We start from the raw sequence: 17,684 nt of genomic DNA, 5'->3' as shown, positions 1-17,684 counted from the left end.
CAGCCTAATATCAACTATTGTTGAAGCCTAATGGTTTAAAAAATACCCTTTATTCTATATGATACTTTTTTAATTCTCGGCCACTATGTTTTGCATTTATCCTTCTATATTTATTACTGTTTCAATATTAAAAATTGTTAAGTTTTATTAGCATTAAAAAGGGGAAATTTGTAAAGACTCTTTTTCCAAACTCAACTTTCTCCTCGCTCTCTATTCCCTTATTTCTTTGTTTAAACTCTTCATTTTTCTAAAATTTTCAAATACATCCTTAAATTTTATGATTTTGGTACGTTGTATTGTTATACCTATCGAGCCTGTTCTTCAAGGTATATAGTTCCAAGACATACAGCTACGCAAGGTTTCCAACCTATATGTCATGCTTAAATGATCGATTTTTTTTAATAAAAGGCTCATCATGCTTCCTGAAACGTCTGTCATTTTTATTGTTTAAAAAGTACTAGAAAATTTTTTTTTCAAACCTCACTAAATCGTCCGAACCCTTACCATACATAAAAATATTTTCATAAAATATTTTGCACCATTGTTAAAAATAAACCAACCAACAAGTACTTAAAAATCAAGTGAAGTAGTCAAAACATGGAATCGTCAAATGCTTTACCAAACCTAAAAATCGATTAATTTGAAAAGTATAGCCCATACTAAACCTCTCAAAAACATAAATAAATAGTCGTAAAAATCTTTAACGTAAATCATAAGTCATAAATCGTAAGTGCGGAAAAGTAGAAGCGCTGGTCCTCGGGTCATGTGCACATTCAGTCCAGTCAGGTCAACTATCAAGACCTCCATTAAACTCATCTGCATCCATCACACCTAGTGAGTCTAAAGACTCAACATATCATAATCTTTATAACAAATAATACGTATAAAATCACAAGCAACAGTGAAAATACTTTTACGTAAAAATAACATTTTCATGACATTCATAACATAAACCTCAACCTTTTTCCTTTTCTTCATTCATAACATGTAACCTTTTATCATGATCATAAGTATTTTCCTTATTATTGAAATCATATCGTTAATTGTGACTTTCCTCATCCACAAAAAGTCGATGTATCCATCTACATGTAACTACAGTACTGGGCGGCGGAGACATCAGCAACATTCTCATCGGTCGACTGGGCCTTGGCCTATCCTCATCGAATGGAAATACGGTTGTCGGGCTCCCTCTGGGGCCTTCTCACTCACAATATCCCCATTCTTATCCTAATATCCTCAACAGTCACAATTACTTCACTTCATTCAATGTTTTACATTTCCAGCACTTTATAAAAATCATGCATTTAATATCCTTTTATTTAAAAACAAACATGCAACATATCTTTTAACTTGATTGTTTCATCATGAATTCCATAAATAATCATATCATTCCATAAACATTTAAAATCATAATTTTTAACATGTAAAAATTCATAAACATTTTAAAAAATCATAATATCATAAAAACCAATTTTCAGAGCACTGCCATGACATTTACTAATTTGTTAGGTGTAAAATGACAGTTTTACTCATGGACGTAAAATTTCACGTTTTCGAATTTTTGATTATTTCATTGACTTTAACATGTCTCAAATAATTATTTAAACCTAAGTTGAAATCCCCATAATTTTATTTAGCTTAAATACTAGACTTTTTAATTTATCTTTAATTAATCGTTTCGAAGGCGTTTTAATCTCGAAAAATCCCAAACTTTAAAATAAAATTCTTAAATTTAAAACTTAGACTTTTTTATATTATTTTAGCCCTCATTAACCACGACTCGACCCCTGTGAGCTGTGTTTCAAAATATTTAGCAACTAGAAACCCTAACCGAGCCATTCTTCAACCCCACGAGCCATCTTTGGTTTTTCTCGAGTACGGCTCGAACCACCCTGAGCCAAACTTGAGCCACCCCTCGTCTAGACCCTACTAGACCATTAGCATCCTTAGAAACCAACCCAGGACTCAAAACCGAACCCACCTCCCATACATGCTGCGGCCGAGAGTCCCCAACTACATGGACTCCACGTTTGTGCGTCTAGGACCTAACCAACGAGCCCAGCCCCCGAACCAGCCTCTCAAGCACCTTCCGAGGACCCTCATGAGTCACCCTAGCCCAGCCCGAAGCCCCCTGGCCGAGCTCCCTTTCCCTTGTGCGACTCCTGTCAACACGTGACAGCATGGTTCTCGCGGGCGAGCTAGGACTCCTCCCTGGCTCTCTTAATCCAAGTCCTAGCATGGCTAGGACACTATACTTGACCCCTTACGGACCCTGGCCAAGCCCTGAGCCCAACCAAAGCCAAGCCGAGCCCACATGTCCCCAAAACCGAGCCAACATGAACACATGACAGGAAAATTTCGTACCAGCTTGTCTCTTTTGTTTTACAGCGTGTGTGGTGTGTGTCTAGGGCCTTATAACTTGTGAAAAATGATTCCCTATCAATCCCTAATCATGGCAGCTTCTTAACACCACAATATACATGTATTTGGAAAATCAAACCATGAGTTTACCACAAGCATATGCAATATTTCGAAAATAATAATAAGAATATCATGCTTTTCATACAAATGATATTTAAAACGATAATACGATGTGATAGACGAGAAAAAGATACGTATGGCATGCCTTTGCGTTTTATACGCATGATTAATCGTTGATGACGAAGAACGACGACGAGGAGGGCCTAGGCTTTGACAAACCCTTGAAGCTTTCGATTTTCCTCTCAAAATTTGGTGGTGTGTGTATCGTGTATATGGGGTGGAGGGTTTGGAGAGAAAATTTAGATTGTAGGCATGTGATAATGAGAGGGTTTTGGGTGATTTAACATATTATATACTTAATTATTATACTAACAAGGCTTAGGCCTAATAAGCATGCAAATTAGTCCCATTAATCTATAATTAAATCATAAAAATTATTTTGTTTAAATAAATTTGTGAATTTAATAGCCGGATTGCCAATACGTTCGTATTTTTGTTGAAAATTCAACACAGGTAAAAATTACGTCCCAGCGTATAAAATCACCTCAAAACCCCTTATTTTCAAAAATATGAAAAAGCATCAATCAAATTTTAAATAATTAAAAACAATTATTTAATAAAAACATTTTACATTTTTTAGCCCTCGGTCTCCGTTCCTCGATCGCAACTCGAATAATTCTTAAAAATACAGTTTTATGTATAATGACAATAAAATCCTATTTAGCATATAAACATGCATGCCACATAATCAATTAAGCAATTAAAATCAATTAATTAGCCATTTATCATATTTCCTAGATTTGCATGCAGTCGGATTACGTCGTCTTAATTTTGGACCTTACAATTCTTCCACCCCTTAAATAGAATTTCGTCCTCGAAATTAGAACTTACCGAATAGCTCTGGATAGCGACTTTTCAAGTCCCTCTCGGTTTCCCAAGTAGCTTCCTCTTCCGAGTGATTCAGCCACTTGACCTTGGCTATTGAAATGACTTTGTTTCACAGTCTCCTTTCTTGCCTTCCCAAGATTTGGACAGGTCTTTCTTCATATGTCATATTTGGAGTCAATTGTAGAGGTTCATAATTTAGCACATGCGATGGATTTGACTTGTACTTCCGCAGCATCGAAATATGGAACACATTGTGAACTCCAGAAAGCATCGATGGCAGCACCACTCTATAAGCTAGTGTCCCAATCTTCTCCAAAATCTCAAACATACCTATAAATCTTGGACTAAGCTTGCCTTTCTTACCAAAGCGCATAACACCCTTCATAGGTGCTATTTTCACAAATACATGGTCACCCACTGCAAACTTTAGGTCCCTTCGTCTTTTGTCAGCATAACTCTTTTGTCGGCTTTGTGCAATCTTCATTCTCCCACGAATTTTGACTACAAGCTCGGTAGTCTCTTCAATCACATCCGGACCAATCTCTCTTCTTTCACCAACTTCGTCTCAATGAATAGGAGATCTACATTTCCTTCCATAAAGTGCCTCAAATGGAGCCATCCCGATAGATGATTTGAAACTATTGATGTAGGTGAACTCCACTAGAGGTAATTTCGGTTTCCAACTGCCTTGGAAATCGATCACACAAGCTCGCAGTAGATCTTCTAAAATTTGAATAATTATTTCGGACTGACCATCAGTTTGAAGATGGAATGTTGTACTGAATAACAACTTGGTCCCCATCGCTGCATGCAGACTCTTCCAGAATGATGACGTAAATCTCGGATCTTTGTCAGAAACAATAGATATAGGAATCCCATGTAGACAAACTATCTCTCGAATATATAACTCTTCATACTGAATCATGGTGAAGGTTGTCTTGATAGGTAGAAAATGCGCTGATTTCGTAAGACGATCCACTATCACCCATATAGTATTGAATCCCTTAATAGTTTTCGGCAATCCTACAACAAAGTCCATCATAATATTTTCTCATTTCCACTCGGGAATAGGAAGTGGCTTGAGCTTCCTCGCTGGCCTCTGATGCTCTGCTTTAACTTGCTGACAAGTCAAACACTCGGATACAAATCTCAGAATGTCTCTCTTCATGCCTGGCCACCATTATAACAACGGCAAATCTTTGTACATTTTCATGCTTCCCGGATGAATGGAATATGGTTTGTCATGAGCTTCCTTCATAATGATTTCTCTCAAAGAATCATCACTAGAAACCTATAAACGATCTCGATATAGAACTACACCATCCACCTCAGAATATAGCTTCCGGTCCTTGGCTTCATCCCTAGCTCTCCACTTTTACAATTGGTCATCAGTAGACTGTCCATCACGAATTATATCTATCAAAGTCGACTGTACTGATAGTGTGGCAAGATTTGGGACCTCGCCCTTAGCATAGACAGTAAGCTCAAACTGCTGTATCTCGGACTGCAATGGTTTTTGAAGTGATAATTGAGTGATAACTGCTGTTTTTCTACTCAATGTTTCTGCCAACTTTAGCTTTCCCCGGATGATAGCTAATCTCACAGTCGTAGTCCTTTACTAACTCAAGCCATCTGCGCTGTCTCACATTCAACTCCTTTTGGGTGAAGAAGTATTTCAAACTTTTATGATCGGTTATTTTGCACTTCTCCCCATAAAGGTAATGTCGCCAAATCTTCAATGCAAAAACTACTGCTGCGAGCTCAAGATCATGAATAGGGTAGTTTTTCTCGTGAATTTTTAAATTTCTCGACGCATAAGCTATAACTCGGTCATTTTGCATCAGAACTTCGCCCAAACCGAGTTTAGAAGCGTCGGTATATAGAACATACTCTCCTTGCTCAGATGGCATAGATAATACTGGCGCTGAAATCAAGGCTTGCTTCAACTTGTCAAAACTGTTTTGACACTCCGGTCCCCATACAAACTTTGCATTCTTCTTTTTCAAGTTGGTCATGGGTACCGCGATAGATGAGAACCCCTGGATAAACTTGCGATAATAGCCAGCTAGTCCCAAGAAACTGCGAATCTCGGTAACACTCTTCGGTACTGGCCACTCTTTCATTGCCTCAACTTTGCTTGGATAAACTTCAACGTCATTATTAGAAATGATGTGGCCTAAGAATTCCACTCTATCAAGCCAAAAATCACACTTACTGAATTTTGCATAAAGCTTTCTGTCTTTCAATACTTGCAGTTCTGTTCTTAAATGACGACTATGCTCCTCTTTATTCTTCGAATAGATCAATATATCATTAATGAAGACTATAATAAACTGATCCAGATATGACTGAAATACGTGATTCATGAGATCGATGAAGGTCGCTGGCGTATTAGTAATACCGAATGAAATGACCATAAACTCATAGAGCTCATATCTAGTACGAAATGTCGTCTTGTGAACATCCGACTCTTTCACTTTCAACTGATGGTATCCAAATCGAAGATCAATCTCAGAAAATATCGATGCTCCTTGTAACTGATCAAACAAATCTTCAATTCTCGGCAGTGGATTCTTATTCTTGATAGTGATCCTGTTGAGCTCTCGATAATCAATGCAAAGACGCATACTATCATCCTTCATCCTTACAAATAATACCGGTCCGCCCCATGGANCACTATCATCCTTCATCCTTACAAATAATACCGGTCCGCCCCATGGAGAGTAACTAGGGCGAATAAAACCCTTGTCTAGAAATTCTTTGATTTGATCTTTCAATTCTTTCATTTCCGCGGGTGCTAGACGATAAGGTGCTTTAGAAATAGGTATTGTGCCCGGCATTAGTTCAATAGAGAATTCCACTTCACGATCGGGTGGAATGCCAGAAACGTCCTCAGGAAAGAAGCTAGGAAAATCTCTGACAATATCAACGTCTTCTAACTTCTGGCTGATAGGATCATGTGCGGTAGTGACACATGCTAGAAAAGTTTGGCATCCCCGTTTAATAAGCTTCCTTGCACAAAGACAAGAGATAATGTGCGGCATTTGCTTGTTTTTCACCGCCTCAAAGAAAAATGATTTACCACTAGGCTGTCGAATAGACACTGATCGCTGACGAAAATCAATCGAAGCTCCATTCGCTGATAACCAATCCATCCCAACTATGATATCAAATTCAGGTATAGGAAGCACAATAAGATCTGGCCGAACCACATCTTTGAATAAACGAAGCTCCGGATTCTTGACAATTTTAGACATGAGCATTTGATCACCGGAAGAAATAGAAATTTTGAAACCCAAACCCATATCTTGAGGAGTAATATTCAGTCTTTTGATGAATGTTCCAGATATGAATGAATGTGTAGCTCCTGAATCTAACAGTTCATAGGTAGCTACCCTTTGAATGATAATCTTACCTGCGGTGAAAATGTCTTTTAAATCTTTCGTCTTGAAGCTTAAAAATTTTTTATCATTAATTCCCAAAGTTATGTGAAGATTGCGTGTTGAACTTAAGCCTTTCTTGAAAAATTGCATTTTAGCCCTTCAATTTTTCGAAATTGCATTTTAGTACCCAAATTTTCGATTATTTACAATCTGATCCTTATATTTTCAAATATTTACATTTTAGTCCCTTAATTTCAAAAATTACAATTTTGGCCATTAAGAATTCGGAAATTACCTTTTGGTCCCTAGACTTTTGTTTAATTGCATTATGGCCCTTAAATTTCGAAAATTGCACTTAGACCCCTCAATAAATTTCGAAACCTTTAGCAACCTTTGATTATGATTTTCTTTTAATTTTGGCCCTAAAACTTTTTATTTAGAATTATTTCATCCTTCTCATAAATTAAGGCACAAATTAAGTATTATTTCTATGATTTCTAGAATCATAACTTAAATCCAACTAAGGTAGGACATGCAACCTAATTTCCACTAGGTTAAACTTGATCCCAATTCAATTCTAATAACCAATTTAACATCTCATGCAATAAGAGCAATACAAAAATGTTAAATGCAATAGAAACACTTCAATGTCCCCCATTCACATTTTCCAAGGTGTAAGATATTGAACTCCTTGCATGGTTGCCTCTCAGCAGGCTTTGGTGCTCCAGGATTTGGTGACTTTTGCTGTCCTTGCTTCTTTGAATTGACCCTGGGGCTTTTGAGGCCCTTGATGTCTAGGAGGACCCGTATATGACTTTTTATTTGGCTGATTATTATTCTGAAAGTGCTGTCTCTTGTGCTGAATCTCAAAATCAATGTTCCTCAAAGATTTCTCAGACTAGTATGCATAAGTAATAGCAGTGGCATAGTCCAAAGGACGCATCATCATAACATTATTTGGTAAGGTAGGTTGTAACATTGTTTCTCCAAACCTTCTAGAATCTTTCGTTTTTGGGTTCATAAGTTTTTCTTCATCACCACGCTTGCTGCGAAACTGGATTGACAATTTTCTGTAAAATGCCTCTCTTAGTCACTGGACTATGATTTTGTGATCACAAGGTGTTGTGAACACCAATCTTCTAGTCTCATTTTCTTGAGTATAAGATCTAAACATTTGTTGGAAATTATTTCCTAGAAAAATGTCAAGTCCTGTATCATGAAAATAAATCGGTGGTGTTTTACTTTATACCAAGGAGTTTGTCCAGCACCTCCGATCACGATCTCAGTCATCTTAATCCCTTTACATAAGATTAAGATTCTTCAGGAGAAATCTCTTCCAGCAATCTTTGGTAGTTCTTCTTTCAAATTATTTGGAAAAACTCATCTTTTTGCTGTACAGATTCCAGCATCTGAGTCAATATAAGTAGCAAAGTATTATGCTTTATATTGTTCATATAACATCTCTATTGGAATGTATATCGAGAATGGGCTTGTGGTCATTGGATTTTCCACATCCTATCTTCTGCCATAAACTCCATTCCTTATTCTAGACTTTTCCAATGTTTATGTTCCTCGAGAAACTCTAGTCCAAGAACCAATCAATCTGGTTCTTTTCCTGGAATCCCTTTGATATGAACTCCCAATTCCCCGATATTAATCATTCATTGGTAAGTTCCTATCATAGTTTGTTCTAAATAGTATATGGTATTACAAGGAAATTGATTCCTTTGTTTCGTAATATCAAATACTATTTCTACTTCCTTTCACCCTTTTGGGCATATGAGCTTTCCTATTGTGGAAAAGCTTTTTATCTCCTGTTGGGTTTCTTGGACATGTGTTTTTCCCCACCTGTAACTTGTAATTCTATCTCCCTGAAAAGATAGTCTTCTTGATTCCAATCTAAGACTTTGATTCCTCTGTAGAATCAGTTTGTCTTGTATTTGGATATTTGTTTCCTATATTAAGGGAAACTCAACTCTTTCTGGATAAATTTCCTGAGCAACTTTTCCAAATATCTCAGGTATTTCAATGAACTCATTTCTAATAAACAATTCTGAATTATGTGTATTAGATAGAGCATATGAAGTTTGATAGGTAATAGAATATGGTCTATTATTTTCTTTAATCAGCCTTTTTTCTTTGAAATTCTGATGTAGTGTCAAAGCTCGGCAGAAATCTCGATCTGCCAAGTTGTAGGCTATCTTTGGATAGATTAATCCTATAAACTTTCCTACGCAAAGATTTCCTGAGATAGTCCCCAGTACTGAATCTTGAAGGTTCCCCATTCTTTTATCGCATATAGCAATATAAATGGGTGAATCTATTCCTTCTTTGAAAGTAGCTTTTATCATAATTTGGATTGCTCCAATATGAATCCATGAAATAGTCCGTACTACTTCTATCTTGAATTTTTGTAATTCTTCCTTAATTTCTTCGAAAGGAATTAGTCGCATCTCCATTCTATTTCCCGTTAGTTCTATTAGGATTGTCATTTCCCTTCTAGAAACTTTATAGATTAGATGATGCTTTCTGTTTCTTAGGCCAAGACTTCCTAAGAATTTTTCTACTTGTCTTGCAGATAATTCTTGATATCTCTGTAGATTAGGATTTTTTTTCATAATCCTTTGGACCATGTTATGACATATTGTTTTCTTGCTAAAGAAACCAGACAAATCTTCACGTGTTTAGTGTCGAAACACCTCGTCTTCAGTCAGATTCCGATTCAGATCAATCAGAGTCTCCCTGACTCAAGACTTCTTCATCTTCATATATACTTTCATCTGAGACAATATCATCAAATCGGTATACCTGAATAAGATCTTGGTAATAAACTGCCTCTTCAATATCCGGGGTTGGATCGAAACGTTTAATACCTCTTTTTTTCATTTTCTGGACAGTTGGTTGAGATATGACCTCTTGCTCCACATGTCCAACAATAACAATCCTTGAAACTTTCATTAGCTTGAGTATGAGATCTTCTGAAAGTTTTCTTTGTAGGTATTCTTCCCGTACTTCGAGATGTACTCGATGCTTGGGATAATATCCTACTTCTTGATGGTATGCTTCTTTGTCCAGTTTTATAAGATCTGGCTTTTTGTCTAGACCAAACTGTTCTTGGTTTCCAAGAACTTCTTCCACTTCTAGCATAAGGATGAGTCCTAAAACTTTTCCTCTTATGCTTCTGTGGTTTACTTCCAATAATCGTTGGAAGATCATTTTCTTTACAACATAAAGGAGTACATTTGTTAATACCCTTTAATCGTTTGTAATTCTTTTGTAATGCTGCCAGATGACACAATTGTCATGCCGCGGGACAGAAGCGTCGGTGACATCCAATATTGTTTAACAATTACTTGAAAACAATAAGCCTCGTACCGAAAAGCCAAATAAACAAGTCTTTTTCATAAATAAAATATTGTCTTTACAATGATAACGGAATAAAAAAATACATCAGAGTTTTGCGGAAGCAAAACAAAAGAAAAGGTAAAAAACTTGATTATTGATCTTGTCGTTCGATCACCATCCCCAGAAAGCTTCTTGTTCCTCCTCATTCAGTTTTTCTTCATTCTTATTTGAAATTTGTAAGTGGTGAGTGTTTTGGGAAACACTTAGCAAGTGGGGGTCGATCAATTTCCAAATATACATATAAAACTTAATTTTTAAAGCATTTCTTTTCAACACACTTTCAAAACTTATTACCTTTGGCTTATAATAACAGAACCGAATCAAATATGAGACAAAGATTATCAAACGATTTATAGCAAATCAGAAACAATTTAGAAGCAAACACAACACTGTTACGCATCTCATTTCTATGGTCAAATTGTCCCCAATATGCTAGTTCTCTAAGGGGTGAGGCCAGAACATAGTTTTATACCCACTGATGGGGGCCAGAACACGATTTTGTACCCACCGATGGGGTCCAGACAAAATTACAATCATCGTTCCATTTCAAATAGATTTGTAACAGTGCATCACAGAATTCGGATTCATCGAACAGAACTTATCAGAATTTTGAAAGGATTTCAGCGGAATCAAAGGATGTCGAATTCAAAAAGAACATAACATTCATCGATCGGAATTTTAAATCATCTAAACACTGATTTTCGAAAAGAAGGACACACATACGAGCATGTCATGTTATTTTTATGCAAAATTTAAAATACAAGAAGAGTACGTAATAAAAACCCACTTACCGAATTCGAAGGTACGGACCGAAAATTTTCTTGGTTCTTGAACGCTGTTTCTCCCAAAAATTGGACATCACTTTGACGTATTTCTTGAGTACACGAACTGCATGAAGCTTCCTCCTTTTCTTTTTCCTTGCCTAGCGACAGCGGAGAGCTTTTGTGGTGAGGGGAAGGGCCGATTTTTTTTCTTGGCTTTTTGGTGTGTTTTTCCTTCAACCTAGTGTGCTATTTATAGATGAAAATTTGGTCCTTTGAGCTCCCATTTGGCCGACCCTTGCTCCTCAAGGAAAGAAATAATTGTAGTCAAAGTTATCCCAAGCACCAAAGGTCATCTAGATTTTCTAAAGGGTCATTTCTTGCATAATTAATTTGTCCAATCCCTTAGTTCCTCATTTAGCTCCCTTTCTTGGTTAACTCAATGGTCATCTCTTGAATAATAAGTTTGTCCAAGTCTTTAGCTCCTTTAGCTCCTTTTTTGGTTAACTCAATGGTCATCTCTTGCACAATAAGTTTGTCTAAACCTTTAGCTCTTCTCCTAGCTCTATTTTTGGTTCTTTTAGGACAAAAAAAGTTGGGCTTCTTTGAGCTAAAAGATTGAGTTCATGAGCTGGGGGTTTACTTCTCTGATGACGACTCTTCTAATGATGCGATTTGTTATAGCATAGCTTCCCGTTGATCTAATCTCCGAGCTTTGGAGATACTTACTCGAGCCATATTAGCTGAAAATTAAATTCATATTTGAGTTTTATAGTTAGGATTAAAGTTTGAGCTTAGTTTCGAGTTCTAAAATCTTACATGATTTGCTTCGTAAATTCTGGGTGCTCACATCCCACCCTCTTTATTGAAAGTTTCACCTTCAAAACTTGGATCAGCTCGATCTTTTGAATAGATAAGGATATTGTGTGCGCATCTTCTCTTCTAGTTCTCAGGTTGCTTTTCGTTCAGTATGATTTGACCATTGTACTTTGACATATGGGATTGTTCGGTGTATCAGCACTTGATATTTTGTGTCCACTATTCGAATATATAATTCTTCATATTTCATGAAACGTCTGCTATTCGTTTTTCTTAAAAAGTACAAAAAAATTGTTTTTTTTTAAAACCTCTCATATATTTCGGCCGAATACACACATGTAAATATAAAATATTTTTGACACAATTTTAAAAATAAACAACCAACTAATATTTTAAAAATCAAGGAAATAGTTTAAACATAAAACCAAACCTAAAAATCAATAATTTGAAAAGTATAGCCCATACTATCACCTCTAAAAAATCTCTCAAAGCATAAATAATAAGTCGTAAAGTCTCTTAACGTAAATCATAAGTACGGAAAAATAGAAGCGCTGATCCTCGGGTTATGTGCATCTCCAGTCCAAGCAGATCAGGCATCAAGACTTCCACTACCCTGAACATCACACTCACCGGCATCGATCACATCTAGTGAGTCTAAAAACTCAACACACCATAATCTTGATAACAACATAATACGTATAAAGATCACATACAACAGTGAAAAATACTTGTACTTAAAATAACATTTCATGAAGATGCATAAACTTTAACATAAACATTTTCATAAATATTTTCATATCATCATCAACATATTCATATGTATATTATCATCAACATATACGTATTCCTTTTTCTTTTCGTTGAATTCGGATCGTTAATTGTGATTTTCGTGTTCGTCTACGTGTTGGGCGATGGATCCATCTACATGTAACAACAGTACTGGGTGGCGGAGACATCAGCGACACTCTCACCCGCCAACTGAGCCTTGACCTTACGTATTAACTTATCATATCGTGTCCATGAAAATAAGATCCTCGGGCTCCCACTGGGACCTTCTCCCTCACGATATCTCCAACATATCATCGTGTTAGTCATAATTAATTCACTTCCTTCAACGTTTCGTATTCTCATCACTTTATAAAAATTAAACATGCAAATAACGTTTTTCTTTTAAACAAAGCATGCAACATGTCTTTTAACATTATCGTTTCATCGTAAAAACCCATAAACATTTAAAAATCATATTTAACATATAAAGTTTCATTAAAATTTAAAATAATCATATTAGCATATAAATCAGCATTCAGAACACTGCCATGACGTTTACTAATTTTTGGATGTAAAATTACCGTTTTACCCCTAGACGTCAAATTTCACGTTTTCGACATTTTCTTAATTTCATTGACTCTAACATTTCCCAAATAATTATTTAAGCCTAAATTAAATTTCCCATTATTTTACTTAGCTTAAATACTACACTTTTTAATTAATCTTTAATTATTCATTTTTAAGGCTTTTTAATCCCGAATAATTTCAAACTTGAATATAAAATTCTTAAATTAAAAACTTAGACTTTTTATATTATTTTAGCCCTTGTGAACCACGACTCGACTCCCGTGAGCCATGTTTCGATTTTATTTTCTCCAAGAAAACCCTAACTGAGCGCCTAGCCTTCCCCTCGAGCCATCTCCGATTTTCGTCGATCCATGCTCGAACCATCATAAGCCAAACCCTGACCAGCCCACTTAGGAACCTACTGGACCCAAGCTAACCCCTAGGACTTGACCCTAAGCTTAAAACCGAAACCATACATCCGATACAAGCTATGGCCGAGAGACCTACTTGACAAGGACTCTTGTTTCACGCCTAGGACTCTAGCTGACCGAGCCAGCACCTTGACCAACCCCTTGTGTACCTTCCTAGGACCCTAGTGAACCACCCTATCCCAGCTCGAAGCCTCCTGTCCGAGCCAACCAACCCCTGCGATGCTGCACTGCACACCAAACGCGACAGCATGAGGTGCTCAGGTTGGAGTCCTATCTTGCTAGGACTCCTCCCCAGCCCTCTTGACTCGAGTCCTAGCATAGCTAGGACTCTTCCCTTGACCCATCATGGACCATGGCTAAGCCCTGGTCCCAGCCGTGACCCAAGCCAAGCAACCAAACCCATAAACCAAATCACTTGAACAAAAACGTGCAACCATGGTTCCAGCTTGGTTCGTATTACATGTGCAGCTTATCATGTGTTTTCTAGGACACTTGTGTAAAAATATTCCAAAAGAAATCCCTAATCATGGCAGCCCCTTCATGTAAATAATTCTCAAGTTTTGGATCTAAACTCATGCTTTAAACTCATATATATGCATAAAAAAGAATTAAATGAAAAGTGTAACTTATTTTCATACAAAATTTTTTTTAACAATTACTATGGTGTGATAGATGGGTTAAAAGAAGAATATGACGTGCCTTTGCGTTTTAAACGCACGATTATACGTTGACGAATCGAAGAACGATGGCACGGAGAAGATGGTTTGATTTTTCCTTGAAATTTCCAAAGCTTTTCCTCTCAAATTAGAGTTTGTGTCATGTATTTTGTTGGGAGAGAATTTGAATGGTGTTAGGAGAAGTGGGGCTTTGGGTGTGTAGGGTTGTGGGATGAAATTTGTATATTATATAGTTTAATTAATACACTAATCAAGTTTTGGCCCATTAAGATGGTTAATTAGGCCCATTAGTATTTAATTAAAATATAAAAATTATTTTGAGTAGAAAAGTTTGTGAATTTATTAGTCGGGTTGCCAAAACGTTCGTATTTTTGTTGAAAATCCAACACCGATAAAAATTACGTCCCGGCGTATAAAATCACATCAAAACTCCTTATTTTCAAAAATAAGAAAAAAATCCAACCATATTTTAAATAATTAAAAACAACTATTTAATAAAAATATTTTCCATTTTTCAGCCCTCGGTCTCCGTTCTTCGATCACAACTCGAATAATCTTTAAAATCACATTTTAATGCATGTAAGTAGAAAAACTACTAAAACATCATATAAACATGTCACATAATCAATTTAGCAATTAAAATTATTTAATTAATCATTTTTCATATGTCCTAGTGTTTGCACAATATTTGATTTGCGGGCGTGTCAGGTGCAAAGTTGCACCGATTTGTGTGAAAATGATAAAATCTAACTTCTAAATATTCAAGCGACGTGAATTCTAAATTCGACCGTCGGTTCTAGTCTCCTAAAACAAATGCAATGCCAAAATAAAGAAAACTATTGGAAATTGATGTAAATAAATCCCTGACATGATTTTGAATTCACAAAACTGTAGGAATTCATCAAAAACTTGAAAAATATAATAACTGGTTGCTGAAATCTAAAGCGAGAAAACGTAGAGTGCTAGAAATATACTGGAACGATTAAAAACTAGTGCTTGAATATTGAATTTTTGTAGAGAGTATTTTTGCAGATTTTTGTCTGTGTAGAGTTGAGTTGTGTCCAGATTGTCTGCGGATCTCTTCCTTTTCTTTACTGTACAGTTGCGTGTGGTTTCTCTCCACTCCCCCATGAGCCCATGATCTTTCCCATTCATGCCACGATTTCTACCTATCCTCCCACGTTCTTCTTCCTCTTCCGCCCTCAGCGATCAGTTGAGTCGATTAAGAATTAGTCCGTTATGGGCTCATTTAATTGGGCTTGAGAATTAACTTGGGCTTGACAATTAAATTGGGCTTTCATAATTAATTATTTTAGCCCAAACAATTGCCCCCCGCAAGCATTGGCCCATTGGACCAAAATGCTTGTATACGAGCCCGGTCCGACCCATTTATTTGTAATGGCCCATAATCATTTATCTGTGAATTTGATTTCTAGTATTGGGCCACTCACCCAAGCCCAATTCGTATTTGGGCTTTAAAAACACTGGGCTCCCCATTTTCTCTCATCTGATTCAAATTCTGTATCCTTTGATCTCATAATTTCTTCCTTCCCGCCTCTTCATCTGATTTTTCTTCTCTGCTAGTGGAAGATTGTTAACCTTCCTACTTCGTCTTTCAATCGTTGCGCCTTCAAGATCTTCGATCTTTCTCTGCCGCCGCTTCATCCAATTACTCTTCTTTGCTGGTGTCCAATTACTCTTCTTTGCTGGTGTGGAAGACGCCGCTTCGCCAGCCCTACTCCCCCTTCGTCCTTCAATCATCGCACCTTCACGGAAATTGAGTTTTGCGGTCGCCGTTGCTGCCTGAAGAAGCTGTATGGCCCAAACGTCGGCGCACCTTTCTGATTCCAGCGTCGCGGGCATCACCTCTGCTCCCGTCGCTGTTACTACTCCGCCGATCGTGCCAACCCATAAACTATTTNTTGTTGGATTGGTGTTGTGGTTGTTGGGTGCTGGATGTGGGACGAAGGTGGATTTGTACGGGGTGTTGTGTATTGGATGTTTAACCCACCTCACTTCAATACCTTCAAGCAAAACCATATGTTGGCTTTAAAACTCCCCGCTCGCGATTATTTCCTCTCCTGATTCCTTATTGAGACAAAATGAATTCAATATGATTAAAGTTGGCCTATTGGCCAACTTTAATTGATCTTTCTTGTTTTTTGAATCATAACCACCAACTATTTACATTGGTGGCCCTAAGGCCTACTTAAAGTAAAATCTTACAACATGAAGCCAAAAATCATACAAAATGGCTAGATAGCCTATTTTTATACCAAAGTCAATCTCTGGGTCTTCTTGGGGTTTGCTAATGCCCTTGTTCTTTTCTGTTCTTCCTTTATCACCCGTGTTCTGCTTGGTGAGCATCAACTCCCCGCTCGGTGCTTTTCTTTCTTGTCACATGCTAAGTGGCTAGAAGGCCTACTTCATGGTCTATAACTGCAAATGCAAACAATCAAGACATGTAATGGCTGAATGGCCCACTTTACTTCATCAGTCTCATTATGAAATTATGACCAATCGAACATTCATATCAATGGCTCTAAGGCTTACATCACATAAAGTTTCGAAGTAACGACACATATATAAAAGTGGCCAGCAAGCCTACATTGTCAACGATTTCCCATAACATAAGAATAATAGACACATCAACCAAATGTATATTCAAGTGGCCATAAGGCCGACTCCCCACACACTTAATTTCCTTTCAAGCAGCCCGAAAGCTACTGTAGACTCGAATCATCACCGTTCAAACAAAATTTGGTCCCTGAAAGTGGCTATAGAGTCCACTTTGTTCTCCATATTTCACAGTATGCAAGTAGTAAAAAACAAAGGTATGCCGAAGTGGCCCAAAGGCCAACTCCCTGCTGGATATCAGCCTCCCTGCTTGCTTTACTCACTTGCGTTTCCTATTTCATCCCTCATGCTTGGAAAGTATGGCTTTAGATACTTGCCAGTTATACATCTTTTGTGTGGTTGGCCATCTACGCTTGATAGCCAATATGCATTGCCATCTAGGACCTTGTGCACCTTAAATGGTCCTTCCCAATTTGGTGACCATTTGCCTAAATCTCTGTCCTTTGTCCCCATGGGCAATATGGTTTTCCACACAATATCTCCTTCTTGAAAGTTTTTCTTGTTGATTCTTCTGTTATAGATCCTTGCCACTTTCTGTTTCTGTAATAGCAGAGCATTGTACGCTTGGATTCTCAGCTCATCCAGTTCTTCTAACTCCATGATCATTGCTTCATTATAATGTTCAAGGGGGAGTTCATTTTACCTTGCTACTCGCATGGATGGCACCATAATCTCCAATGGGAGCACTGCATCATGGCCAAAAGTAAGAGAAAAAGGGCTTACTCCAGTGGCTGTCCTCTTGGATGTTCTGTACGCCCACAAAGTTTCTGATAATAGCCTTGGCCAATCCCTGGGATTCTCCTCCATCATCTTTTGTAGAATCTTTATCAACACTTTATTTGACGCTTCGGCTTGCCCGTTGGACTG

The 17,684-nt window shown here is 37.2% G+C and overlaps 1 protein-coding gene across 1 annotated transcript; it reads right to left on the bottom strand.

Annotated features, from left to right (window-relative positions):
- Positions 1-16,584: 16,584 nt before the first annotated feature.
- LOC140960989 (uncharacterized) lies at positions 16,585-17,423 on the bottom strand. The gene is made up of 2 exons (XM_073419316.1): positions 17,081-17,423; positions 16,585-16,619 (listed from the first exon to the last, which is right to left on the bottom strand). Exons 1-2 carry the CDS (start codon positions 17,421-17,423, stop codon positions 16,585-16,587), a joined length of 378 nt encoding a protein of 125 aa, XP_073275417.1.
- Positions 17,424-17,684: the final 261 nt, after the last annotated feature.

Source organism: Primulina huaijiensis, chromosome 16 (assembly GCF_012295235.1).
Source record: "Primulina huaijiensis isolate GDHJ02 chromosome 16, ASM1229523v2, whole genome shotgun sequence".
In the NCBI taxonomy this organism is placed as follows: domain Eukaryota; kingdom Viridiplantae; phylum Streptophyta; class Magnoliopsida; order Lamiales; family Gesneriaceae; genus Primulina; species Primulina huaijiensis.
Note: the sequence above shows the minus strand (reverse complement) of the source record. Positions and strands in the feature narration are given on the sequence as shown.

Coding starts and splice junctions, on each gene's coding strand:
- LOC140960989 (XM_073419316.1), bottom strand. CDS start 17,423: ATGATCATGGAGTTAGAAGAACTGGATGAGCTGAGAATCCAAGCGTAC. Junction 16,620..17,080: donor GGATGAAATAGGAAACGCAA/GTGAGTAAAGCA, acceptor TTGCATTTGCAG/TTATAGACCATGAAGTAGGC.